Raw genomic sequence first — 27,387 nt, 5'->3', positions numbered from 1 at the left:
CCATGGTGACACAGAACCAGGAAGAGGCTCCCCATTGGACCCTTTGATCCCAAACTTCTAGACTCCACATCCGGAGAAATAAATATTCATTGTTTAAGCCACCTCATCTCTAGTATTCCATGCCAGTGGCCTGAACGGACTCAGTTCATGAGCTGTTGGAAGGACAGGATGCCTTAACATGTGCAAGGCACTCAGACAGATGCTGGCAGAGTTGTACTCAACAGATGCCAGTTGTGGCCAGGGTGATGGGTGGGGAGGCTAAAAGGTGACCCGGGTGACCCTAGCCCTCATGGGCAGGCAAGCGTGAAGGCGTCATGAACGGAGGCTCACAAAACACAATACAAATGATCCACTCAGCAGAGGGAATGAGCTTTCTGTAAGGGGGCTTCATGGCCAAGAACTTACTGCAGTTCCCTGGAGGAGAAACCAGTCTTAGGAATTAGGGGTCACCGAAGGACTCATGCTACTCAGACATTCAGATGACTCTGGCATGTTTGCCACGAGTCAGGGATGCACTGGAAAGAGGGGCCGAGGTAGGGGACTGGTCAAGAGCATTTGCTCAGGGATGGAAGCCAGCAGCATCCTTATTAAGAATCTGGAAGGGATGCTGCCCAAAGGCCCCAGATAGGCCCATGCCGATGGGTACAAACAAGTACGCAGTTTCACATTTGTATACAAATGACACAAACTGTTTAAATGAGAGGAAAAGCTCTGAGTCCTCTGAGATGTCCCAGGAACGACTCTGTGTGTTGTCACAGATGGTCCCCCTTGAAAGACTGACCCTACCAGCTGTTTGTCCACAAAAGCTCATAAAACCCCAGCACCACACACAAGGGCGTGGGAGACAAGGCAGCTTCCGGCTGGAAACCACAACATGCCCACCCCCAGAATGCTCCATCCGGCTCCTGGCCTGGGCCTTTTGTCTTGGGCCAGACACAGAAGACCTGTTCACTTAGACTAGGCCCATGGATGGCATCCTCCCAAAGGGCCAGACAGGAAGGAACCGTGAGGATGAGGGTGGGGAAGGATGGGGTGTGCGGGAGAGCATGGGGGCTCCAGCTGCGTCCAGAGGGGAGGGCTCAGCAGATCAGAGCACAAGGCCACCTCCCACAGACCAGGTGGGGGACAGAAACACTTACAGTTCTCTGCCGTTCCCCGACATTTTGAAGCCACCAAATGGGGCCTGTGCATAGATGGCATTGTAGCAGTTGATCCTGGAGAGAGAGTAAAGAGAAGCTCGGTCACCTGGAGGGGACTCAGCTGGACCTCAGCGCTGTGGGCATTGTGGCTCCTGGGCACTTGGTGCTGAGCAACATCTAAAGGACAACCTTTGATCAAGGTTTTAATCATCAGAACAGTGTGTTTTGTGTTTTTTTTTTAGAAATTACTTTTTTTTTTTTTTCTTTTTAGGGCTGCATCAGTGGCATATGGAAATTTCCACACCAGGGGTTGAATTGGAGCTGCAGCACAACCTAAGCCACAACCACAGCAATGCCAGATCCGAGCCCTATCTGTGACCTGCGCTGCAGCTTGCATCAGTGAATCCTTAACCCACTGAGAGGGGCCAGGCATTGAACCCGCATCCTCATGGAGACTACGCTGGGTTCTTAACCCTCTGAGCCAGAATGGGAACTGCAGAATAGCGTGTTTTTTATTTCTCCCTGCTCACTCTTTCCACCAGAAACTAAAATTTGAATATTCTTAAGTATAAAGCTTCTCACTGGTGTAGGAAGGGAATGACAAGGGGATGGGGGAGAGAGAGGAAAATTCTGAGAAAGGGAGAATTAGCTCTGAAACGAAATAGGCTTGACCTCAAAGTTCTGCTTCTTGGCCCCTCTGAGACCCAATTCATCTTTTGTTTTCTTTCTTTCTTTCTTTCTTTTTTTTTTTTTTTTTTTTCCTGGCCTTGCCCTCAGGATGTGGAAATTCCCAGGCCAGAGATTGAACCTGTACCACAGCAGTGACAATACAAGATCCTTAGCTGCTAGGCCACCCAGGAACTCCCCCAATTATTGCCTTCTAATGTTATCTTTGTAATTGGCAGAATTATTGGTATGCCATCCATACTTGGCCCAAGAGCACATGCTGCTCTTAGAATCAAAATAAAAAATAAAGCCAGAGGGAGCAGAGTTCAAGGGGCGGCCCAATACAGTGGTCAAGAGCATCAGAGCTGGACGGGTAGGTTTGAGCTCCACTCTGACACGTACTAGCTGTGTGACCCCGGGCGGGAAACCCAGTCTCTCTGTGCTTTGATTTCCTCATCTGTAATGTGGAGGTGATGACCACATCTGTCTCAGAAGGTGGTCTCGAGGATGGAGCAAAGCTCTTAGATGGTGCCTGGCACACGCTATGTGACTTAGAGCTCTCTAACAGACCAGTGAGGGAGCCAGCAAACCCGCAGCTCTGGAGAGTCGGGCACACACATTCTACTCACCAGACGGTTCCAGACTCTAATGCGGAGGCCAGCTTCAGGGCTTTGTCAAGGTTTTTTGTGAACACAGCTGCTGTGAGTCCATATTCGAGGCTATTTGCTCGTTTTATCACTTCTTCAATGTTTTTAAACTTCAGAATTGGCTGCACTGGTCCAAAAATCTATGATTAATTGCAAGAATGGCAGTGAGAGGCTATTTGAATGAAACACATATGCCCCGAGCAGGCATTTCCTTCCTCTGATGTCTTTTTTCAATGCCCCCAAGTGCTCACACGCCTGGCAAAGGATGACTGGAGGAGAGAAAAAGTCCAAAGATCTTGTTAGCTGTGTGATGGTTGAAAGCTGGAGGGAAAGACTGAATTAAACAAAAATTAAAAATAACAACTACAGGAATATGTTGGGTCTAAGCTCTCTCGCTATTGTCAGGGCTTCTAGAAGCTCCAGCCTTGAGCTTTGGAGGAGACCCTACCATGCTGGGATGCAGAGAAGATGAAACCTTGGAAGTAATTCTTGGAAAGTTATCCTGAAAGGTGTTTGCAGGCACAGTTATAGGACTGCACGCCCTGGCCTCTTGGTGCTGCATTTTCTATCAGTGAAGATGCCCTGAAATGTTTCCCTAATAACTCCCGGGGAGGGACTGCTGCGGTGTTCCCTGCCATCTACAACACAGCTAAGAAGAGGAAAGGAAAGAGACTGGAAGGAAACACATCACAAAAGAAAGAAAGAGAGAGAAAGGAAGGAAGGGAGGGAGGAAGAAAAGAAGGAAAAAAAGGAAAGGAAAGGAAAGGAAAGGAAAGGAAAGGAAAGGAAAGGAAAGAAAAGAAAAGAAAAGAAAAGAAAAGAAAAGAAAAGAAAAGGACAGAGAAACAGGGTGAACATTTAAAGGTAATTTTGAAAGGATCCTGTAACTGATTTAATGTTTGGCACCACAGCCTGGCAGGATGTTATCAGCCTGCCAAAATCTCTGCCATGGTTCCCAAGGAGCTTGTCAGAGGGAGATTCAAAGACCTGACTCTCATGCCATCATGATACAGTTAATAACCCATAAAAATCTCAAGGAGCAAGTGTATAAAAGGCCGGAGCCAGGAGGACTTTGGCAGTGACTCACTCTTTCATGTGTGCCAAAAGGTCCAAGCACCTGGGACCCAGATGGGAACGAGCTGCATCCAGCTTAACAATGGCACCAAAAGACATGGAGCTACACTCTTATGGGAGTCTCCTTTATTTCCCCCATTTCCAAGGATGCCCATGCTGGACAGTTTCAAAGAAACTTCTGGCCACTTCATGTTTTTGGAATGAACACTTGTCATTTAAGTTCAGCTTTGTGGGGGAGGTGGCGGGGTGCGGGGACTAAAGGCAGCTTTAGGCCCTGAATCCATGGTTGGATTCCTGGCAAAATGCACAAGCTGAGATGGCCCTCCACCCTTGGCTAACCTGAAGACACAAGAGAGGACAGAAAGGGGATGGTTGCTCCCCAGAGATGATGAGTGATGCGTGGATATGGGGGTGAGGACAAGCTGCACCATCTACCAGGGCTTGGGGATCCCAGGGGCAGGGCAGCTTCCCAAAGGACTCCTAGGGAGAGGGAAAAGACCCTAGGACAAGGGGAAATGCTCCTCTCACAAACATTTCTGGGATCCCTGGGCCTGGGGTAAGACTCCAGTTTGAATCGCCCAGCCCCCTCTCCACACCCTGGGGCCCCAGCTCGTCACAAGGCCCCACAGGACACAGTTTTGCCTGCAGTCTCAATACCTCCTCTTTGGCGATCCGCATGGTGTCAGTAACTTCTGAGAAGACAGTGGGTTTGATGAAGAGCCCCCTGTCTTCCATGGCTGAGCCCCCACATTCCAGCTTGGCTCCTTCCTTCTTTCCGCTCTCAATCAGATCCAGAATTTTGTTGAACTGCTTTTGGTCAATCTGAAAAACAGTGAGGTAAGCCTGGCTTCCTTCTGGGTGGTGACTGTCAGCTTAGGTGTTCAACAGCCTATATGATCAGCTGTCCGTCCCTCCCTGGTGTTCTGGCTGAGGCATAAGTCAAGGGACAGATGTACCTTGCATGCAAATATTCCTCTGATGCACAGATCTGGTCTCTTTGGAGCAGGGGAGAGATGGGCTTTCTCATTCTCTCCAGGTATGGGGATTATTCTGACTCTTTCATGCTGATAAGCAAACCCGTGGGTGAAACAAGATCTGAAGTGGTCCATCCTTTGTTCTCCTAATTCTTGCAAGGTTGCCAGATTCAGGGACTAAAACCATGGAGTGCCAAGTTAAATTTGAATTCCTAAAAAACAATGCATGATTTTTAAAGTATAAGTATATCCCAAACAATATTTGGGAGGTACTTATGCTAAAAACATGTAATCATTGTTTATTTGAACTTCCGCTCCAACTGGGTGCCATGTATTTTATCTGGCAACCCTGCACCCCGTTCATAGGACCACGGATCAGGGTAATTCCAAGTAATTCTCAGTCATGGCATGGAGAAGTGAGAAGTAAAACTGACTGACCAGCTGACTCATCACCCCTGTAAACAGCAGAGTAAGGCTCAAAGTGGGGTGGAGAGGCTGCTCCCTGGATGGTGGAGAACCCACCTATCAGAAGGGCTCCACCTTCTGCCACCTTGTCCAGAGGTCTCCTGGGCCAGAGTGTGTCCTGTGCAACTAGTCTTAACATCCAGCTTGTGGAAACTATACTGAACCAGCTGGCAAAGGGCATTTCTCAGGGAGACCATGCTCAAGGCAGGAAGTACTCTCTCCACCTGAAATGGTCTTTTTTCCAAGCCTGTGGGGGCTCTGTTCCTAACCATGAACCTCTTGGTAATCCCCTCCTCTCTGGCTGGGAGAGACAGAGCTTTATAGGTTTGCTGTAGCTGAGATGTTCAGATAGAAAAAGTGGTTTCCTTTAAGTAAATTTAAATTAAAATTAGCAAATCCACTGGTGAATTTGGATGACTGTCTGGCCATGAGGAGCAGGCTAGCTTTCTTAGAAAGGGTGGGCACAAACCATTGCAAGCCCCTTGACCAATCATCTTTTGAAATGTAGATCCAGTGCGAAAATGCCAAAGTTGGATCCATACCTCATACTTTTATACCAGGATAGAGTCCACATAGATCAAACATAATCATGAAAAATGAAGTCATAAAGAGTTTTCAAATTCTCTCATGAGGGAGAATGCCTCTGTAAACTTGGAGTGCTGGTAGCCTTTCTATGGCTTGAAATTCAGAAGCCCAAAGGAAAGAATGATAAGTTTATGTTTGGAAGAAGAAAAAAAAAAAAGGCCAAAACATCATCAGCAAAGTCATTGGGCTAAACAACAAACTGAAAAAAAAAAGCTGACAAGTCATATCATAGACATAGAGCTACTCTCTCTAGTATGTAAAGAGTTCTTAGAAGCGACTTAAAAAATAACTAGCAATGTAAGAGATAAATATGCAAAGCACATGCACAGTGGATAGAAGAGGAAACAGAAATGGCCTTTAAACATAAGATGATCCACTTTACTCATTATGAGATATATGCATATTAAAAGCAAATGAGATACCATTTTTAATGATTAGATGGGCAAAATTCCATGTTCTGTTAGTAAGGCTGGAGAAATGTGCAGGCTCATGCAAGGTAGGTAGGAACACAAGTTGGTTCATCCTTGTACAAGGTGATTTGTCAATGCTTATAGAAATTATAAACATGCTCCCACTCAGTAGTCCCACTTGAGGAACCTGTCCTGTGGATTTTCTTGGACGTGTGTAGAATGATATACTTTGTGACACTGTGCATGACTGCACACACCCACATGTTCATCAGAATGTGTTACTTGAATTCTGGAAGATTCATACAGTGGAAATCTATATACATTAAAAAAAAGAACAAGGCAGGTTCCTACGGTTTGGTATGGAAAGCTCTTCAAGTTTCTGGTCAGGGGGCAAAAATCAAGGTGCCAAAGAGTACCATGTATAGATATTTTGGGTAAAAATGGAGCAACTCAGAATACATATTCATTCTTGTATATAGACTCAATTTTGCTTGTATACACAGAAATTCTGGAGGACACCCTTGGAGGGGAGGGTAAGAAACAAGCCCATGAATGAATGGAAGGGAGCTTTTTCACTATTGACCTTTATGTTTTGGGTTTTGACCATGTGTATGAAATCCCACCTAAAAGAGTACTTCAAACTACAATGGATCCCGTAATATCTCAAGGTTCTCTCAACTTCTCTCTGGGTGAACCAAGTCTTGGTTTGAAAGTGCCTCTACTTTGGAGGTCAAGAGGCTTGTGGGGCTTCATCGAGCTGCAGACCCTGAGTGGCCACTGACCACATTCTGCCTCAAAGACTCTGTGTCCTGTAGGCAGCACTAGATCCCCATGGAAACTCTACCTGTCTAGACTCAACTCTCCCTTGGCGAGTCTGTGTGAACACACTGTTTAAATCTAATAATCCTCCATGAATGGCAGCTGGTACCTGGAGAGCAGAAGAACCCACAGGGAAGTGAAGGTGGCGGCAGGACACAGCCCAAGAAACAGGATGGCAGAGGCCGAGCGTGGCTCTGCTGGAACTCTGCCCCCGCCAGGTGGCCTATGAGAGACCTATGTATCTCTTTGCTCAGTTGCCAAATAAACCTGAATGACTCTGAGCCCTCTGATCACCACTGCCTGCAGCAGACACCCATCTAGGTCAGCTAGCTGTTTTCCAGGCATGAGACAGACAAGACTATTTAGACAGCTGTAAATCCTCTCAGAGTAAAATCTCTTTAACATAGATGAAAAAGCACTTTGGGAGAAAAAAACCCAGCAGCATTCTAAAATAATATACCGAGGTTGGATGGCTTTGGTGAGTTTTCAAGAGGACTTTTTGCAGCAGCATCAAAAGCACTGATGAAATCAACACCATTCTCCTTGGATCTGCTCTCTGGGAAGAGATCTGTGTATCTGGCTTTAAAAATCAAGGCTGAAGCCTTGGAAAGGTACTTATGAATAATGATGGGATAAAAGGGATCCTTAGGACAGGCTCAGCTCCCATGTTTCCCATGGATTACAATCACAGTGGATTCCATAATGACTTGTGGCCATGTTTGTATTCAGACCTGAAATCCAACCTAAGTCCCTGGACAAATCTGTGTCACTGGCTGCCGGGTTTGGGGCTGAGGCCTGGCAGGATGGGGAGTTGGCCACAAGTGGAGATGTTTCTCTCCAGCAGGGTCACGTGGCATCAGAGCTGCAGAGCATGTGGGCTGGGGCAAGGCAGGGGTGGGCACTGTGGCAGAAACACACCTTTTCTGGGTGGTCCTCCCCTGTCTCAGGCACCACCCCCTGCCAACAAGATCTAATTGATGTGGCTTCAAATCATGCACAGATATTCACTGCCACCAAGATCAGGGAGCCTGCCATTGAATTCCCACCCCCCTCCCTTAAAAAATAAAAAACGTATTAAGTGTCTTGACATTTTCATAATATTCATCCATTATTCTGTTTTCCAGATGAGGAAACTGAGGGATTTGGGAGGAGCATGGCTTTGGCAAAATCACAGAGCCAAACTTGCCCTCAGATCCACAGCTTCCCGTGTAAACACACGGTGCCAACACAGTGGGTAAGCAGCCAGCTCCCAGGAGAGACACAAATGAGTGAGTTCTGACATGTGATTTGAAACTTCCTGGCTGGAGCAGGACTTTGGCTACAAGCAAAGTGGGTTGCTGTTGAACTCCGTTTCAATAATGCATGGGATGGTCAGGCTGCCCTCTTTAAAATATTTATCCATCTGCCGCACTGCATAATTAGTAAGAAAGTGATATAGGGTGTGTCCTTTTAAAGAGGTTATTAAACCTCGTGGTTATGATTATTTTCATCCTGTCATTAGCTTCAAAAACCAGGCCTCCAGAGATGTGTGTTCCTACTGCCCAGAGATGTAGCCCCATCCTCTGAGCCCTTTCCACTGGGATTCTTTGGTTTCTGGGGGTCCTCTTGTCTTACGCATGGGCTTGAGAGCCTCCAGCCTGAGACGTCCAGCTCCAAGTGCTGCCTCGGCCTGCACTCTGCTGCCTTTCAGCTGGGGTTACAACCTGCTTCTGCAGAGAAGCCAGCCAAGCAAAACTGAGGCTTCTGCCTGAGGCTCTCTCCTCGGGACTCTGGTGGCTCAGAAGGGATGGTCCTTTGGTTGGAAGGTGCAGGCCCTTGGGCTTATGAGCCAAGATGCCTCCCTTCTGCCAAGGCCTGGAACTCAGCATTACTTGCTGCAAATGACAGAGCCTTTGTGTGTCCACCCCATCCTGCAACTTGTGGCACATGGAAGTTCCCAGGCTAGGGGTCAAATTGGAGCTGCATCTGCGACCTATGCCACAGCTTAGGATCCTTAACCCATTGAATGAGGCCAGGAATGGAATCCACATCCTCACAGAGACAACGTCACGTCCTTAACCTGCTGAACCACGACAAGAACTCCTCTACCCCATTTCATAACCCCACCAAGACCTGATGAGATTGAACTGTTGGTGGGCGTCTGAACAAAATCCTTACGTAGCCGGGCACGTGGGTAAGGGGATCCTTGCTTCAAGAGGAACCCTGGAGTCACAGAGAACCAGAGCTGTAGAGGGCCAGGGCCAGAGGCTTGCCTGGTTCATCCCTCACACGTGCACCTCGGGACCTGTCAACCCTTACCTGGGGCCCCTGTTCCGTCCTAACATCAAAGGGGTCTCCGACGGGCCGTTTCTTGGCGTACTCCACACTCCGCTTGACAAACTCACTGTAAACCTGCTCCTCCACGAACACCCTGGAGGCGGCTGTGCAACACTGGCCTTGGTTGAAGAACACTCCCTGGTGGGCGCACTCCACTGCCAAGTCCACTGGAGAGCGGGGGCGGTGGGGGGAGAGGAAGCGATTAAGTCGTTAGGGCTGCACGGGTGACAGCTGCAAGACTAATTGCCCACATGAGAAAACAGGCCCTGGGGTGGCTGCGTTTCAGAAATCAGTTTTGCTCAGCACTTCCCAAAAGGAGAGGATGGGAAAGGGGATATTCAGGTCCACTGAGTTTGGAGTTAAATAGGTCCCCTGACTGCAGGACTTCTCAGTGTCTTTACTGTGCTAGTAAGCACAGATTGATACACCCCCCACCTCACTTGCCCAGGGACCCCTCCCCTCCCTTTTCAGGAGACTAACCTTCCATAGAATAACCTTTGGTAGGTATTGCTGTTGGCTGATTGATGAGATTTTTTTTTTCTTTTTTCTTTTTAGGGCTGCACTTGCAGCATGTGGAAGTTCTCAGGCTAGAAGTCAAATTGGAGCTGCAGCTGCCAACCTACACCATGGTAACACCAGATCCTTAACCCACCGAGCAAGGCCAGGGATCGAACCCACATTCTCATGGATACTAGTTGGGTTCTTAACCCACTGAACCAAAATAGAAACTCCGAGAATTTTTAAAGGGGCCAAAACTGTCCGCCTTGAGTGAAAGAAGGATCTTATCAAGTACTGATACTCATCCCACATATGACTTCTAGGGATGAGAAGAATACACTGATTTCCACCAGATGAAGGGTGAATCTGCACCGTAGAGCTGACACTGAAGTAGAACCAGCTACTAAAACTGAACTAGAAGGGTGCTTAGGAAGACAGATCTTCAGGGACATCCTTGAGGGAAGTGAATACTAACTACAATGTTACTGGCATTCGCAGAGGGGCTTCTCAGCCCCACCTGGCCGCTCCCCCACCCCCCAATGCCTGCTTAGGAATTGAAGCTTTCCTTTGCCTAAAGCAAGAGCCACTGCCCTCTAGACTGGGACAGGTGACCCACCCACAGCCAGCACTGCTCTGCAGGCGGTTCCGAGGAATGCTGCCCTTGGCTTTAAGATCCAGGGCCTTGGTATCCGGCAAGGTCTTCTGTGTAAGTCACTGCGACAGCAGGACAGAGTCATAAGGTTCTTGCCTCTCCCTGTACCACCCTCACCCTGTGCCAAATTCAAACCATCCCTCCTCCAAACTAATTCATTTCCTGAACCCTGGCAGGAGCCAGGGTTAGCAACTGCGGTGTTGGGGAGGGTGGCGTGTTGCTATTGATATCATGCCTGGGGTGACAGTTCTGCCAGGACTTAATTTTGTGGACTCTCTCTGCCCGGCTGAGGATAGGAGGGTGGCAGAGGGTGTTTATGACCCTTGTCAAACCAACCCTCAGAGAGGAGCCCTGCATTTTAGTGGCACTTTTCCCTGTTGAGAGGGAAAGAGGGTGAGCTGAGGTGCAGAAGGGGCACCAGATAGAGGGGCACAAGCCTGCAAACACAGGAGCCTTGGTCTTTGGGACTGGAGGTTGGAACTGCAAATGCGGCTCATGGGGGCAACACCCATAGCTGTTCCATGTGGCCGCCGAGACCATTAGGGAAGCTAATGCCGATGATGCTCCCATTAGGGCAGACCAGCCCACGCACAACATGAGCCATCCATCTTCACCCCCAGATGCCTCTTCCTTCCTGGATGCATGTTTCCTTCCTGAGCCCTCTTCCCTTCACAAACCAGTTTCAAAAAGAACTGATGTCAGTCATTTACATGTTGGTGAGAAATGGTGCGAGGGTCATCTTTCTCAGGGGTGTCTGCAATTCCAGCCTTCTCTGCACATGGAATGGAAGGCTTTGCACTCTGCGAAGGGACCTCCTGGCAGCAGAGGGCAGGTGGGAGAGGCTGTTCTTTAAGGCAAAGTGCTTCAGGGTACTTGGGGAGTCACGCCTTTTGGCAGCTGACCCCATCAACAGGTCAGTGAATGCTCGATGTGGCCCTTTCTTCCCTCTTCTTGGACATGGTAACCAAGAATGACATCCATTAGAGTTCCCACTGTGGCACAGCTGGTTAAAGATCCGGTGTTGTCTCTGCAGTGGCTCTGGTTGTTGCTGAGGCACGGATTCAATCACTGGTCCAGCACAGTGTGTTAAAGATCTGGCATGGCTGTAGCTGTGGGATAGGTCACAGCTGTGGCTTGAATTCAACCCCTGGCCTAGGAACTTCCATGTGCCAAGGGTTCAGCCAAAAAAAATAAATAAAATAAAAATTGTCAAACATTTAAAAAAATGAATAGCATATATTTTCTTTTAATCTATTATTTTTTTGGCCACACCCAAGGCATGCAGAAGTCCCCAGGCCAGGGGTTGAGAACCACAACAGTGACAATGATGGATCTTTAGTCCACTGAGCCACCAGGGAACTCCAGCACCTATGTGAATACTATGCCATAAGACACAAACTGCTCCCAAGCTGCTCGGCAGGGTTGCTTTCCCAGGGAAGAGGTGGTAGAGGGAGAGACCAGTTCCTAGGCCAGTGGGACAAGTTGAAGGGTCAGCTGCCACTACTCTGATTTGTCAGGTCTCTGATAAAGAGGAAAGAAGCCTCAAGTCTTCGAGAGCCTGAAAGCACCATGGGAAGTCCTGACTCGGGGACAGAATGGTGAAGGTCTGTGATGAGCCACACCTGCCCAGCTCTTTCTCCTCTTGCCTCCCCCGCCCCAGGCACAGGGAGCTCTGGACCTGCTTGTTATGGCCCCAGCTCTACAAGGACAGGATCAGCCTCTAAGGGCAGGACCAGGCCACCTCTCTGGCTACCATGTCAAACATTATCTCTACCAGCAACAAAGCTGGTGTTCGGATCTCCAACTGCCAATTATTTATGGCAGGATGACCCCAAGTGGAGAAACAGCCCCAGTGTGTGTGTGTGGTGTATATATGTGCACGTCTTTCCCAATTGCTTCTGGAAAGGAAGTGGGGAGAGATTTATGGATCCCGTAAAGACCCAGCAATAGTGGGCAGGGGAGTGACTCACGGTCCGCATCCGCACACACAATACAAGGGTTTTTCCCGCCAAGCTCCAGTGTCACCCTCTTCAGGTTGCTTCGGGAGGCAGCTTCTTTAACTAGCTTTCCAACCTGCAGGAGGAAAGCCAGACCAGATTAACCCTGGGATGTAGCTGGACATGGCCCAGACATTCTGGACAAGACAGGAGGTGTGAGGGCTGCGTGGCCTGCACCACGGCCTCTCTGCCCAGGTGCCTTGGGCCTTGATGCTAGCCCCTCAGTCCCCTGGCCTTTCCCAGACCCTGCCCTCAGATCAGCCCTTGACCATGGCCCCTGGTCTGAGCTGCTCCAAGACAGCAGTGGAGTGGAAGGCTGTGAAGGTCATGGCCACAGAGCAGGCCAGTGGTGGAGCCAGCTCTCATTTGTGCTGCTGCCTGCCCCTTCTGGTACCTGGTCCAGCTCAAGGGACAAGGGGATGTGGTTGTGGGTGGCATTTGGTACAATCTGAGGGAAGCTTTGAGAAGGAGGTAAAAAGGGAAGCTGACCTTTAGGATGGAAGGAGCAGTTCTCTGGAAACACATCTACGGATGAGTGCCCCCAAGGGGTGGGAGAGACCTGCTTGGGCTGTGGAGTAACCGAAGGACCACTCACCAGACTGGACCTGAAGGGTCTGTCCTATGCGCCCCGGCAGGGCTAGAGCTGGGCATGGCCCAGCACTCAGCAATGACTTGTTTTGAGCTGAGTGCCACCACCCTGGAGCTGGAGGACTCAGAGGCCAGTGTGCCCTCCAGGGCCTAGAGCAAACAGCCAGCAGGAGGCAGAGCTGTGCTCTTCGAGGGCTGAGTTGGCTTTCCTAAACTAAGGCATGAGTACATTTTAAAACTCAGCCGGGAAAGAGAAAAAAATAAAAGGAGTTCCCACTGTGGCTCAGCGGGTTGAGAACCTGACTAGCATCCATGAGGATGTAGGTTCAATCCCTGGCCTCATTCAGTGGGTTAAGGATCTGGCTTTGCCATGAGGTGTGGTATAGATCACAGATGCAGCTCAGGTCCCGAGTTGCTGTGGCTGTAGTGGAGGCTGGCGGCAGCAGCTCCGATGGGCCCCCTAGCCTAGGCACTTCCATATGCTGTGGGTGCCGCCCTAAAAAGACAAAAACAAAAAACCTCGGCCAGTTCCTGGCCAACGGCCCTGACAAGGTGCGAAATTGGCCTACAGGGACAAGGACCGTCCCCAGGGAGAGCAGCAGAGGCAAGCCAGCCTGCTGCTGGCCCAAATGGCCTGTGAGGCTGGGGTGTGTGCTCTCAGCTGGCGCAGCAGGGTGCCTTGTGGGAAGCACCCCTGGGAGGGAGCAGCCAGCCAGTGGAGCAATCCCTGGGGCACACGAATCACTTGCTTATGCAGGAGACTGACTGCCTGAAGAGAGCCCCACCCAGCTGGGCACATGGCAGCAGCAGCCCTACAGTGGCCTAGAGGGGGAAGCTGGGCCGGGGCAAGGAGGCTTTCGCTAGACTGGGAAGACCTGGGAGCCGCACCTGCTGCCTCTGCCACCCCCACCCCATCCACTCCCCACCCCTCAAAGCCCCAGCATGAAGCTGCTGCTGCCCCATTCAGCTGAGCCAAGCAGTGCCCACTGCCGGCTGCTTTAAGGCCATGCAGGGCCCTGTCCTGTCCCGACTGCACTTTCCTACTGAGGCTCACCCAGCTGGGCAAAGGAGGGTGGCGGCTGTATTGTCCAGCAGCCACAGGAGTGGGGTTCGGGCTCCTGGTGGGACTAAACTAGGAGTGAGAGAGGACACTTACTGCCTGGGAAGTTTTATCATGTCTTTTTTTAAGCACCAAAAAAGTACTTTCTCATTAAACAAAATTCCGCATAACAGATGTGTGTAAATTGAAGATGAAAGTTCTCATCTCCCCTCACTCTGTTCGTGACCCAGGACCTGCCCCAGAGAAGGCCATGGTAAGAATTTCTTGGGAGTCCTCCAGGCAATTTGTATTTCTACACACACACACACACACACACACACACACACGCACACGCACACGCACACACACACACACACACTTTTACTAATGGGATCATATTGTATGTACTTTCCTACAGTAGACATTTTTGTGCTTCAAAAATAGATCATGGACAGCTTTCCTTATTGTAATGGCTATAAAACCTCACAGAGGAAGAATACAAATACTAGAAAATATGTCCTTGAATGCTTATGAGAATATTTCTCTAAGTAGCTGCTTCAAAATGGAATTTCTGAATCAAATGTTTTGTGCTTTCAAATTTGTGATCAGTACAATAATGCTGATCCCATCACCTTTGGTTTATGTTAACCTTGGTTATGATGTTTGTCCTACAGATGTTTCACATTTTTATTTTAATCTTATCTATTACTCTTTTCTTCTGAAGCTTCGGAGCAAATAAATTTGATATTTATCTAGTTTGGAAACTGGACCAGTAACTTTTTTTAAATGTATTGTTATGTACTAAAATGGGGGTTAAAATTAGAAGGATAATATATCCTAGTTCAGCCTCTCAAAGGAAAGTTCCCAACGACGGCCACTGTCCCCACAGCCAAGGAGGATGGTTACCTCTGTGGACCCCGTGAAGGCTATCTTGTTGATCTGAGGGTGAGAAGAAATTGCAGCTCCCACCGTGGGCCCGAATCCCGGCACAATGTTCACCACGCCTGGAGGGAATCCCACCTGGGAGGAAATCGAGGGCTTTCAGAGGAGAACGGACAAGGCTCCACCACAGACCCGCGCTCAGGCCCAGAGAGCTGCGGCTGTGTGCGGTCCTGGAGCAGAGCATCCTCACCAAGACCCAGATTCTATATCCACCTTAGGACCAGACCCAGTCGGCCAGTGTGGGGGCGAGGTGTATATCCACCCTAAAGAGTAAGAGGGCAGTGGCCTTCAGAGCAGAGCACCTTTCCCTGCATGTATGTGCATAGGTTTGTCTCTGAGTGTGTGTATATGTGTGTGTTTGTCTGTGTCTGTGTGGGTCTATCTCTGTATGTCTGTGACTGTGTGTATGTCTGTATGGGTCTGTCTCTGTGTGTCTGTGTCTGTCTCTATGGATCTGTCTCTGAGTATATGTGTGTGTGTGTGTGTGTGTGTGTGTTTGTCTGGTCTGTATGTATGTGTCTGTGTGGGTCTATCTGTGTGTGTCTGTGACTGTGTGTATGTCTGTATGGGTCTGTCTCTGTGTGTGTGTGTGTGTCTCTATGTGTATGTCTCTGTGTGTCTGTGTGTGTGTGGGTCTGTCCCTGAATGTGTGTGTGTTTGTGTGTGTTTGTCTGGTCTGTATGTATGTGTCTGTATGGGTCTATCTCTGTGTGTCTGTGACTGTGTGTATGTCTGTATGGGTCTATTTGTGTGTGTCTATATGGGTCTGAGTGTGTGTGTGAGTGTTTGGGTCAGCGTGTGTGTGTGACTGTGTGTATGTCTGTATGGGTCTGTCTCTGTGTGCCTGTGTCTGTGTGTGGTGTGTATATGCAAGCGCATCTGTAAGGTTCTGCCCCTGTGTGTATGTATGTGTTTGTGTCTGTGTTTCTCTGTGTCTGTATGGGTCTGTTTCTATGTCTCCGTGTGTATGTCTGTCTGTCTCTGTTGTTGGGGGAGAAGGGATACCTTGGTCACAGCCCTCAAGGTTCAGAGCCACCTGCAAAACACACTTCCTGAGCTTCACTTTCATTTTTAAATCTTCCCCATTAATGTTCCAAATGGCAAAGTGGTCACATCTTGTCCAAGTCCCTGCTTGTTGAACCTGGGTCACAACCAGAGCCAGCACATCCTGAAGGCCGAGAGTGACATTTTTTTCACAGTCACACCTGGTGCTCTGCACATGCTCAGTCTTTTTTATTAACCAGGAACCCCGCAAATGAGCCCATGGGGATGGCCTTCCCCACATGCCAGTGTCTTCGATAAAAAATCTTGGAAGGCAAGATTTCAGGACATGTGCTTGAGTCTTTTGTCTTCCAAGACACTTTTTTAACAGCTATGCCTTTGGACTCTTTTCTCTTTTCTTTTTTTGGCTTTTTGGCTTTTTAGGGCCGCACCCACGGCATATGGAGTTCCCAGGCCAGGAGTCCAATTAGAGTTGTTGCTGCAGGCCTACGCCACAGCCACAGCAACGCCAGATCCGAGCCGCGTCTGCAATCTACACCACAGCTCACGGCAACGCCAGATCCTTAACCCATTGAGAGAGGCCAGGGATTGAACCTGCAACCTCATATCGTTTCTGCTGAGCCACGAATGGAATTCCCCCTTGGACTCTTTAAGTCTTGTTGCTATGATGTCATCAGGACCTCACCAATCAAAGTGGGAAACTGGTCAATGACTGACGCTGCAGCCTCAGGTATAAGCAATAAAGGTCTGCTTCCTGGGCATCTCAGCTCAGCTGAAAAGTGGAAAGGCTAATTCTTTACTCCCATCCCTCTTTTCTTGCTTCTTCTTTGTGACATACAAGTTGGGGACAAAATGACTGAAACATGTTGCCAGGTATGTCTGCAGGAAGGTGTCCCTTTGAGCCACCCATTCTCCTGAGCGGGGCTGCCAGGGAGGGAATAGTTGCCTGAGAGCAGAGTGCTGGTGAGGGGGCTCAGGACCCATGGCAGCCCCTCTACATCACCCTCCACAGGAAGGATGAGCTGTTGTGTGAACCACACATGCAAGGGCCCCAAGAACCTTCCTCTCAAATCACCCTCCTGCAGATTCTCCAGACAAAACATGTGGTCCTGAACCATGGGTCTGCGCCCATGATAAGAGTTAAATATGTACATTAGGATCCGTGGGAGGAACGGTGGGAGGATCTGTAACTCAGTGACGGTGACCACAGGCAGAGAGGGAAAGAGCTACTGCCACGTGAAAAACGGAGGCAGCCCCTCCCTTCCTACTTGGCTGGAGCCGGCTGGTGCTGCTCAAACGGCACAGCTCCACTGGGTGGCTTATCTGGTGATGGTGGCCTGGTTCCTGCGAGTGAGAATGTGCTTGAGAACACACGTTTTCTTTTCTTTTTTTTTTTTTTTTTTTTTGTCTTTTTGCTATTTCTTTGGGCCGCTCCCTCGGCATATGGAGGTTCCCAGGCTAGGGGTCGAATCGGAGCCTTAGCCACCGGCCTACACCAGAGCCACAGCAACTCGGGATCCGAGCCTCGTCTGCAACCTACTCCACAGCTCACGGCAACGCCGGATCGTTAACCCACTGAGCAAGGGCATGGACCGAACCCGCAACCTCATGGTTCCTAGTCGGATTTGTTAACCACTGCGCCACGACGGGAACTCCCCAACACACGTTTTCTCTTTGGACATCTTACCTCCCTGATCAGAGAGCCCAGATGGAGGGCGGTGAGGGGTGTCTGCTCTGCTGGCTTCACGACCACTGTGTTCCCACAGCAGAGAGCGGGTGCCAGCTTCCACACCAGCATAAGCAGAGGGAAGTTCCACTGCAACAGAACACAGAGGAATTGGGGGGCCCAGGTCTACCCACTATGCTTTCCCAGAGTCCCAACTTTGTGTCCTTGGAGTGCTTGCTTTGCATGGCTTGGATGTAGGATATAGTAGGTAACCAAGGAGTGTGCAAGGATCAGACTGCTTTCCCGTCTGGTGCTTCCTAAACTGCATTCTGGGAAATGCTAATAGGTGGTCACTGCAAAGAGGACTCTGCTGGACATGCACGACCTTCTCCTATTGCAGCCTTACAATGCCATCAGCACGTTTAAATCTCTGAAAAGTCCCTCGGGCACAAGGCCTGCCTCTCCCGAACTTGAATGTCACAGGATCTCCTTCTCGTCTTACAGAATATACTAATCCCGAGGGGTGGGGAGTGGATGAAATTCATCCTGGGAGATGCTTTCCTGTCGTCCTTCAACTGCAGAGGCAGGTGCTGAAATGGTCATGACAGTAGGCCTGACAAGAGCTAGTGCCCAAGAGCATCCACAGAATGCCAGGTGCTATTCCCCAAATGGAACTCACTGATCCCTATACAGCCAAGTGAGGCAGTCATACTACCAATCCTGCTTACAGACAGGGAGCTGAGGCACAGAGGGGTGAGGTCACTGGCCCAAGGTCACAAGCTAGCAGGTGAAGGCCAGGGTTCAGGCCAGGCTCATGTTCTCCACTATACTCTTTGATGAGAGGAGACAAAACCAAGCATCTCCAAGGCAGCTACCTTGATTCTAGCTGCCCCAAAGAGTCCCTCTGACCCCCCAAAGAGTCCCTTTGGCCCAAGAACACCCCATGCTTCAGGGCTGACCAACAGCCATCTGGATCCAGCAACCTCCCCCCAACCCCACCTCCAGCTCTGTCTGGAGTTCCTACCACTAGACAACAAATGTAACATCCAGTTCCCAGGGGCCTGTGTGCTTGACCGATGACAGGAAGCATTGACTTGGGTTCCCTCATAATGACTGGGGTGCTCTCTTCCTCTTGATCCCTGGCCTTTAACAGGTAAATGCCAGGATCTCTCCTATACTACAAACAGATGCAACACCTCTCCTGGTCTCCACCTCTTCCGGCAGTTCCCTTCTCACTCACAGCAGCCTCTAGAAGGGTGGTGCCTGAGCCCGGCTCCCTTTCCGCCAACCCTGGAACTCCCTTGATGCTGCTCTTGGGGAAGCACATTTAACAGCTATGTTCAGTCTTTTTGAATTAATAGATAATAGATGACTTCATTGACCACAGTCTCTTACTGGAAATGTATTCCGTCCCAGGGAGGCCCCAACCCTGGATGCTCAGACTTCTCCATAGGATCTCCTTGTAGTCTATGGAACTGGCCCAGGCCCTCTTCTTTTTTTCCCTCTACTCCCATCTTTGGGTGACCTCTTGCAGCTCGATGGGCAGGAGCACTTTGGCCTGACCAGTTCCCGGTTCTCAAAACCAGGTGCTGGGAAGACACACACACACACACACACACACACACACACACACACACACACACCCATAGAGCACTTTTCCACACCTCTTCATCCTGCTACCAGCCTCCCCAGCTGCTGCAGTGGCCTGGGGCTTCCTCCAAAAGACAGCATCATCATCACATCCTCAGTGCCTGCCAGCAAATGACGTCCTTGGACCTGCGGCTTGCATCCCTACCAGGAGCTCCCCTCCTCCCTTTGTCCCCGCCTAAGCTCTGGTCTCGCCACCTGTCCTGCTCCTGCCTTCCAAGTGGCCCAGGCACTTCTACCGCTCACCCGGGCCCTTCATATCACTCAGAAACCCCCTTTTCTTGTTGAAAACCTGTTTCACATCATCCTTCAAGGTCTTGTTAAGGGACCACCGCCTGAGGGGATCTGGCCACCCCTGACCCCTCTGGTTGGAAGCCACAGTGCCTTCTGTCCTGCTCCTGGAGAGCAGGGATGGGGGCTGATCCTCCTGATAACCCTCAAGCACTAAGCTCCATGCCACAGAGCAAATCCTCGATTAGCACCTGTGTGATCGATGGAAACCCGTTCCAAAGCCACAGAGGAGGAAGGTGGGACCCATACAGATCCATCTAGAAAAGCCATCATACTTACAGGAGTGATGGCCCCACACACACCTATGGGTTCGTGCCTGGTGAAACACACCACATTGTCATCTGGAAGAGAGGTGAAACAGAGATCACATTCGCATGAATCTGGGTTAAAATTTTTAACTAGTAAAAAGACAAGAAGAAACCCAAAAGCCCATCCACATGTCAGCTCGAAGTCCTATCTGTCTTGCAAAGGAGACATTTTAAACTCGGTTTCAAACATGAAGTTCCCTTGAGGAAGGATGGCACAGAGCCGATTCTTTTCAGGGACTGGGAAGGATGCTGGGGGATGGGGTTAGGGTGGGACCAGGGGATGCTCTGAACTGGCTACAGGGAGGAGTGAGAAGGCAGAGCCCCCAAGAGGCCCTGGACAGATGCGGCTGGGAGTCCTGCCGTGGCTCACCTGTGGGGATGGTCTTGCCCTGAATTTTGTCTGCCCACCCTGCAAAGTACCGGAGGGTTTTGATACAGCCCTCCAGGTCAATGAAAAAGGCATGAAGGAAAGGCTTCCCTGTGTCCATCGTTTCCAGGGTCTGCAAGAAAAAGACAACATCTATTTCAGATGCAGTTTTCCTTTCCACCGTTGGTTTGTGAAAGACAGGCTAGGCAGAGAGAGCAGAGTCCTAGAATGCCGCTCTCTGAACCTCACAGCCAAGGTCTCCTGACAAAGTGAGGCACCACATTTAAAATAAGACCTGTCCCAGGCTGTCAAGGACAGGCTTTCTTTCAAAACACCTCTATCTGGGGGGTGAGCAGGAGCTTGGGTCCTCATGCCCTCAAAGGATGGCAGGTACAAGATGGGTTTGGAGCCTCACTGGCAAGGAATACACCTTAGCATCTGGTCTTCTGTTCATCTGGCTGCCGGCCAGAATACCGCTGCTCTGGCTGTGGGACGTGGCCATGTGGGTTCCCGTAGCTTCCGGGCGGCCGGTTCCTCTAACAAAAGAGAAAGGGGGCAAAAAGGTTCTTCCTTCCTGGCCCCACTGACCAGCGCAGCTGTGGGAAGAGTGATGGAACCCAGGAGGCTCATGCCACCAGCACAAAGATGCACTCCTCCACACTGGGCTGTGGCCGGATGCGCGGTGGGAAGGCAGCGGACGCGCCCTCGGTGGTGAGGGTGGCGACTCCCCAGGGTGAGCGCGGCCACTCAATGGCAGGGATTCTTCTCTGTTTCCAGCCAGGCTTAAGAGAACCCCTTTGTCCCTGAGACAAGCAGTCCCAGTTGAGCCCAGCGCTGAAACTGCCCGTCTCTGCAGGAAGTGGCCACCCTGACACATAGCCCAGGGCAGGATTCTCCTTTTAGAGTCACTGGGGTGAGATGGTGATTTACGAAGAAAGGGGGCCCCTCAGTGTGCATCCGTGTATGCCTCGTGTCCATGTCCAAGCTAGATGGCTCTGTTCCCTCTTCAAGATACAGACACAGAGGCTAATGGGGCCGGGGACTTATCTGCATTACCCGGAGGGCAGGTGGCACTGCTGGCACTGAATCTGGGGTTTTTGCTCCTCAGGCTACCGCCCTGGACATTTGCATCTGGAAAGGATGTAGATGGCCACATAAAATGCTGGGGCTACTCTATTTTGCTCAGTGATGAACCAAGCATTCTCTGAACAGGAGGCAACCTGCTTCCTAGCTGAGGGGTTGTAACAAGTCTCTGAATCTCTCCCTGCCTCAGTTTGCTCATCTATCAAATAATCATAATAAAAATAATGGTACCTGTATTATAGGACTAGTATACAGGTTGGAGGAGTTATATATGTAAAGCGCAAATAGCATTGCCCACCCAGAGTAAAAGCTGTGTCTGCTGTGCTAATGATGATAATAACAGCTCTGACAATTGTCATCATTTTCCCTTTTGGGCCAGACAGGTGCTCAGCGACCCTTATCTGGGGACAGTGATGAGACAGGCTATGACCTCCAATCCACTGTACCTTTGGCTCCTATTGATTTACATTCCAAGTTGGAACTTTGACTTTTCCAGGGGAAACCCAACAATTGCAAATAATGCCAAAATTTTCCAGGGCTCAGCTGCTCCACACAAACCCTTCACATCTTTCATAGAACCAGGAATTTCAAGAAATATGCCTGGCCCTTTTCTGGGATGGAAGAGAATGGCAGAGGTCCAGGGCAGAGCGTGGTGAAGTTGGATGCTCATCTCTAGTCCTGGCTTGCCCTCTCTGGCTGGGTTACCTAAGACAGGTTACTTAAAACCCCCTGGGCCTCCATGCCCTCATCTTTGAAATGGGATAATAAACACTACAGGTCAAGTGCCTACAGCAAGCCTGGTACATGGTGAGTATTCAACGAGGTTTTTTTTTATTACTAACTTGGTCACATTTGCTCTCTGGAATGACAACAGGAATTTTCCAGGTTGGTGTTATGGAATCTATCCAAGGAAAATAGGTTTAGAAAGGAGGTTCTGGAGTTCCTGTTGTGGTGCTGTGGAAATGAATCTCACTAGGAACCATGGGGTTGCGAGTTCAATCCCTGGCCTTGCTCGGTGGGTTAAGGATCTGGCACTTCTGTGAGCTGTGGTGTAGGTAACAGACGCAGCTCAGATCTGGCATTGCTGCGGCTGTGGCATAGGCCAGGAGCTGTAGCTACAACTAGAACCCTGGCCTAGGAACCTCCATATGCTGCAGGTGCGGCCCTAAAAAGACGAAAAGACAAAAAAAAAAAAAAAAAAAAAAAGGAAGTACTTAAAAAAAAATCCAAAAAAAGACTTGCAGATAAGCAGTACCCATCCCCACACAGTGGGTTAAGAATCCAACTGTAGCATCTCTGGTTGCTGCAGAGATGCAGGTTAGATCCCCAGCCCAATACAGTGGATTAAGAGATTTGGTGTTGCTGCAGCTGTGGTGTCAGTTGAAGCTGGGGCTCGGATTCAATCCTTGGCCTGGGAACTTCCATATGCCTTGAGTGTGGCCATAAAATTAAAAAAAAAAAAATTGCTGGTAGCACATAGGCTTAAATCTGAGAGATCGAGGGTTAGCTACCCATTGGGACTTTTAAGCAATTACTGTGGCTGGACCAAGAGCAAACGACAGTGGCTCCTAAGTTTATGTCCTTTAACTAAAATATGCCTTCTGAAAAATTAACACATGGTAACCTTTGGATACTAAAGAACGAAAGGAAGGCACTGTGGGGATGCCACCTGGCTGCCCAGGGGCTGAGACTACTGTGAGGGACTCAGAGGTGGGACTCAGCCTGAGAAGACGGCAAACAGGGCAGCCCCTGTTTGGGGACTCCCAAGATGAGCCCCTAAAGAGCTAGAAGCTGTGTCCAGGTGCCTGAGTGGGAGTGACTGGGGCCGCTGGGTTCCCCCATCATCTCCAAACCCTGAATATGAAGTCAACACCCAGCTCTGCAGAGCCACCGGCAGTAAGAGAACGGAAAGAGGCACTTCGGGCAGGAAATGCAGGGAAACCCCATCAAGGTGGAGAGCGAGGCATGCTCTCCTGTGATGTGGTCTGGGTTTTGAAAACCATGTCTGCCAGTCATTCTCTCGTCTGTTTCATGATGTGGTGAAGAGCTAGATCTTATTTCTTGTGGGCAGCAAGGTCCCGGCTGCAGAGGCAACTTGCTCTGTGTGCTTTCACACTGTGGTCCTGCCAGGCGGGCTGAAGGGCTGCTACTCCCCAGATGATACTGACGCTTGGGGACAGGGTGGGAGGGTGCCCAGGCACATCCTCTCCCGCCTGCTATTAGTCCTCACGGACATTGCAAACCGATGAGCTCATGCTGGGTGAAAACAGAAATGTTTTTGAAGAAGCCAGTTTGGCAGCTTAAGGATTGAGGCTGGCTTTCATTGCAGGAAGAGACCAGAGGCTCCAAGGAGAGAAACACTGACCCTGGGAGGGAGTTCCCCTCGCCTGGCCTCGGACTGGTCGACTGGGGAGGAAAGACAACGGGTGCAGGTCTCTCTGGGCGGACACCCTCAGGGCAATGAACCCCAGAGCAGCACCCGAAATGCAGAGCTTCTCCACTCCAAAACACATACTCAAGGTCAAGAGCAATTTCAGAGTCCCAGCTGGCACTGTCCTCCACGTGGGGGTCCACTTGACTACTCACTCCCAACATCGGATCAAGAAAGGAAAGAACCATTTTTCCAAATCGGAGGCCAAAAGGGAGATTTCCTCCCCTATGCACTGGGTCTCCAGGTCTAGGGTGTGTTTTACACAGGAGCCTGAGCCATAGGAGGGCTGTGTGTGTAAAGCTGCAGAGGACCTCAAGGCACAAAGGGGCCCCCAGATGTCCTCCCATCAGTCACCCACTGCAAAGGAAGGTCTGAGGATTCCATTAAATCCTGCACCTACAACTTTTCAGTGTCTTCACAGACAGCAGCCCAGCTTCCTGAATGGGCTCAATAAAGATCCCCATTTTGCAGCTGAGGAACTAAGGTGCTAGAAACTGCTGGCCTGGAGAGCATGTAGTGAGGTTAGACCCCAGGTCTTCAGACAGCATTACTGATAAACGCTATCATCTGTTTAGTGCTTACTGCATACCAGAGGCTGCTTATTCTTGTTATTATTATTGTTGTTGTTGTTATTATTATTAGTTGACCACACTCATGGCATATGGAAATTCCCAGGCCAGGGATCAAATCCAAGTTGCAGCTGTGGCAACCCAGGGATCGAACCTGTGCCTCAGCAGTGACCCGAATGGCTGCAGAGACAATGCCAGATCCTTAACCTGCTGTGCTGTAGTGGTAACTCCATGCTTAGGATTTTAAAGGAATCATTCTTACAACACTCAGATATCATGATTAGTGACATTCTTCATGAAGAAACATATGCTCAGGGAGGTTAAGCCACTTGCACAAAGTCACACAGTAAGTGGCAGACCTGGTATTGGAAACTAGGTCTTTCATACTCTGAGGTTTCCTAGAACTAGGTTACCCTGCCCTCATCATCATGCTGCACACTCTCACCACTGCCCACTTCAGGGGTGAAATGGGTGATTTTCAAGTTATATGGGGACATTTTTTTTCTGTTAAGTGGTGGCATTTATTTTAACAAGTATTAGAAAAAATATACCAACACTTTAAATCTGTAATTTCATGGATACTGTCACTTAGGATGAGGTTAAATTTCAGTTTATTACTTAAGGGTTTTTTTTTGTCTGTACCCATGGCATGCAGAAGTTTCCAGGCCAGGGATTGAACCCATGCCATAGCAGTGACCTGAACCACTGCAGCGACAAAATTAGATCCTTAACCTGCTGCACCACAAGGGAACTTCTAAATTTCAGTTTAAACTGGAGTCTATGTAAGGAAAAAACTAAGCTAGTAGTTGTGCAGGTGGGGCCAGGATGGGACCCAGCGCAGCCTGGCTGTCTGTGAATGTCTCAAGTCTGGGAACCACTATCGTCGTTGAACATCCTCCAGGCCAAGAAGCTGAGCCGCAGGGAGCAAAAGTCTGACTTCAAAATGAAAAGAATGAGTCCTGGGGCCCGGATGCTGGCCTACGGCTGAGAGCCACCGCCTCAAAGGACCAAGCAGACCCACCGCCACACAAAAGCAGCACCCTAGGTCATTTCTCTCACACCCTGAGGGGGACAGGCCCTCGGGGAGGCCAGCTGGGGCCATGCCTGGCCAGGTGTGTGTACTCACGGCCAGGATGGTGCGGTCCCGCTCCACCAGGTCTGCCAGCTGGTGCAGCAGCCGGCCACGGCTCAGGGCATCCAGCCGGCGCCACGGCGAGCCCCGCTGGAAGGCGGCTTGTGCGGCCTCCACGGCCTTGTCCACGTCGGGCTGTAGGGCCAAAACAAGAGAGAGGGTGTGTCACCTTCTTTTGAGGGCTCAGCTGTCAGTTACAGAGAACAGCAGAGTCCTGCCTCCACTGTGCTGGCTGAAGAGGAAAGGGTGGGGAGCGGGCAGTTCAGAGTAGCCACAAGGTTTTCAAATCACTTCCATGGTTGGGGGGCTTTTAAGGGATTTTTTTTCCCCCAAGTTTTCTTCAATGACCAAGGATTAACTTTCCTTCTGATTATACAAGTGATTTAAATAGTCATAAAACCACTGCCCTCAGGATTTTTCTGGGTGACCCAACTAGGAAAAGACTGCTTGTTAGCTCAGTTCAGACACACACTCTCACAGTTCGCCAGTCAGGTGGGAAATGCCTGACCTGGCGTTTCACTCCAGCTGAGGACTTCGATCCAATAGTGAGGATGAGGGCACGTGTCCTCCTATGAATCTCAGAATTGACCACATCAGAAAGGTCCAAAGAGGGGGAAGGTCAGGAAGGTTTCCTCTCTCCAGCCCCACCTCACCTACCCCCTGGGGGCAGAACTCTGGCCTCATTTTATGGAGAAACTGGATCATCTCTGCACCCATAGCAGAATTACAATCAAAACTTCTTCTGACTAGGAAGGAATGAAAGCTCTTTAGAGTAATGACATCCATTCCTATGTTCGAGGAAAATGGGGTTCGAGGCTCTGGCTGCTGGTGGGCAGCGGCTCATCCCCCAGGCCCCTCTGAGCCTTTCTTCCTTAGGGAGGTGCAGCCAGCAGTGGACACCTGACACCAGTCAGGTGGAATTGCAGCAATTCTGTGTCTCCAGAGTGTGCTTAGAGCAAGGAGAAGCTTTGGCAAGGGTGATATCAGGACTTTGAATTCCTCGTCCCAGGCTCTGGGTTGGAGGCCAGGACCCCTCCAGGTGTACAGACCAGGAAGCCTCTGTCTTCTGGTGCTCAGCACAGTCATCCAGACCATGGGACAAATCAGAGCCTGGGTCAGGGATTTCTCTCTGCTCCCTGATACAGGTGTAGCACTCCTGGGGGGTCTGCTCGGCACCAGGCCCCACCCCCACCCCCTCACATCTTCACATGAGCTGCTTGGGGCCAGTATCTTTGTAAACAGAGCTTAGCATGGAGCATTGCACACGGGAGAGTCTGGATGGGTGGAATCACCATGCATGGAACACCTAGCACAAAACTATCATTAGTGGGATCAAATTCAAGCCTAATTTACACATGTCATTCACTCTGTCCATGTTCAACATTATCTACACATTTAAGAACATCGCGTGTGTTCTCTAGGGTTGAGGGGAGGGTTATGTTTCCTTTCCACCTGACAAAAGTTGTACTTTCAACATTTCCCCCAAGGAAATACAGATTCAAAAGATACTTTATGGCTCTGAAATGTATCATGGACACATCGAAGAGCCCCTTAGCTTTATATATGAGATAGCTTATATATAATAATATATAGGAGTTCCCATTGTGGCTCAGCAGGTTATGGACCCGACATAGTCTCTGTGAGGATGTGGGGTCAATCCCTGCCCTTGTTCAGTGGGTTAAGGATTTGGTATTGCTGCCAGCAGTTGCGTAGGTTGCCAAAGCAGCTTGGATGTGATGTCGTTGTGGTGTAGGCCCAGCTGCATCTCCAATTTGACTCCTAGCCCTTAAACTTCCATACGCTGTAGGTATGGCCATAATAAATATACATATATATGAATATATATATATTTATGTATATAATATATATAATGTATACATATAATATAGCTTATAAAAATAACCTGAGAATAGTGTTATAAAGACTATAGCTTTACATAGTCATTTAAGTTCCTGGTAAAAAAGAAATGGTCATTGCATGACATTATTATCTCTGCATGATTCAGTGAGCAAGTCTTTTTTCCTTCAAGTCTTTTTTTTTTAAGTGTCTCCTGCCAGAATGCCACATTTGATGAAACGCA

General features: G+C 49.7%; 1 protein-coding gene across 1 annotated transcript in view; it reads right to left on the bottom strand.

Moving 5' to 3' along the window:
* The window catches only part of ALDH1A3 (aldehyde dehydrogenase 1 family member A3), a 40,044-nt gene that overhangs the window by 6,371 nt on the left and 6,286 nt on the right, over positions 1–27,387 (bottom strand). Inside the window, exons 3-12 of the mRNA XM_021098574.2 lie at positions 25,302–25,442; positions 20,096–20,225; positions 19,697–19,758; positions 17,501–17,629; positions 14,776–14,889; positions 12,216–12,318; positions 9,078–9,262; positions 4,184–4,348; positions 2,435–2,592; positions 1,140–1,214 (exon numbers count right to left, since the gene is read on the bottom strand). Of these exons, the coding sequence (XP_020954233.1) occupies positions 1,140–1,214; positions 2,435–2,592; positions 4,184–4,348; positions 9,078–9,262; positions 12,216–12,318; positions 14,776–14,889; positions 17,501–17,629; positions 19,697–19,758; positions 20,096–20,225; positions 25,302–25,442 (1,262 nt within the window). The remainder of the gene's footprint in view (positions 1–1,139; positions 1,215–2,434; positions 2,593–4,183; positions 4,349–9,077; positions 9,263–12,215; positions 12,319–14,775; positions 14,890–17,500; positions 17,630–19,696; positions 19,759–20,095; positions 20,226–25,301; positions 25,443–27,387) is intronic.

This window comes from Sus scrofa, chromosome 1 (genome assembly GCF_054392235.1).
Source record: "Sus scrofa isolate SSC_HxYL_T2T_F1_AM1 chromosome 1, Sscrofa_HxYL_maternal_Yorkshire_Landrace_v2.0, whole genome shotgun sequence".
Lineage (NCBI taxonomy): Eukaryota > Metazoa > Chordata > Mammalia > Artiodactyla > Suidae > Sus > Sus scrofa.
Note: the sequence above shows the minus strand (reverse complement) of the source record. Positions and strands in the feature narration are given on the sequence as shown.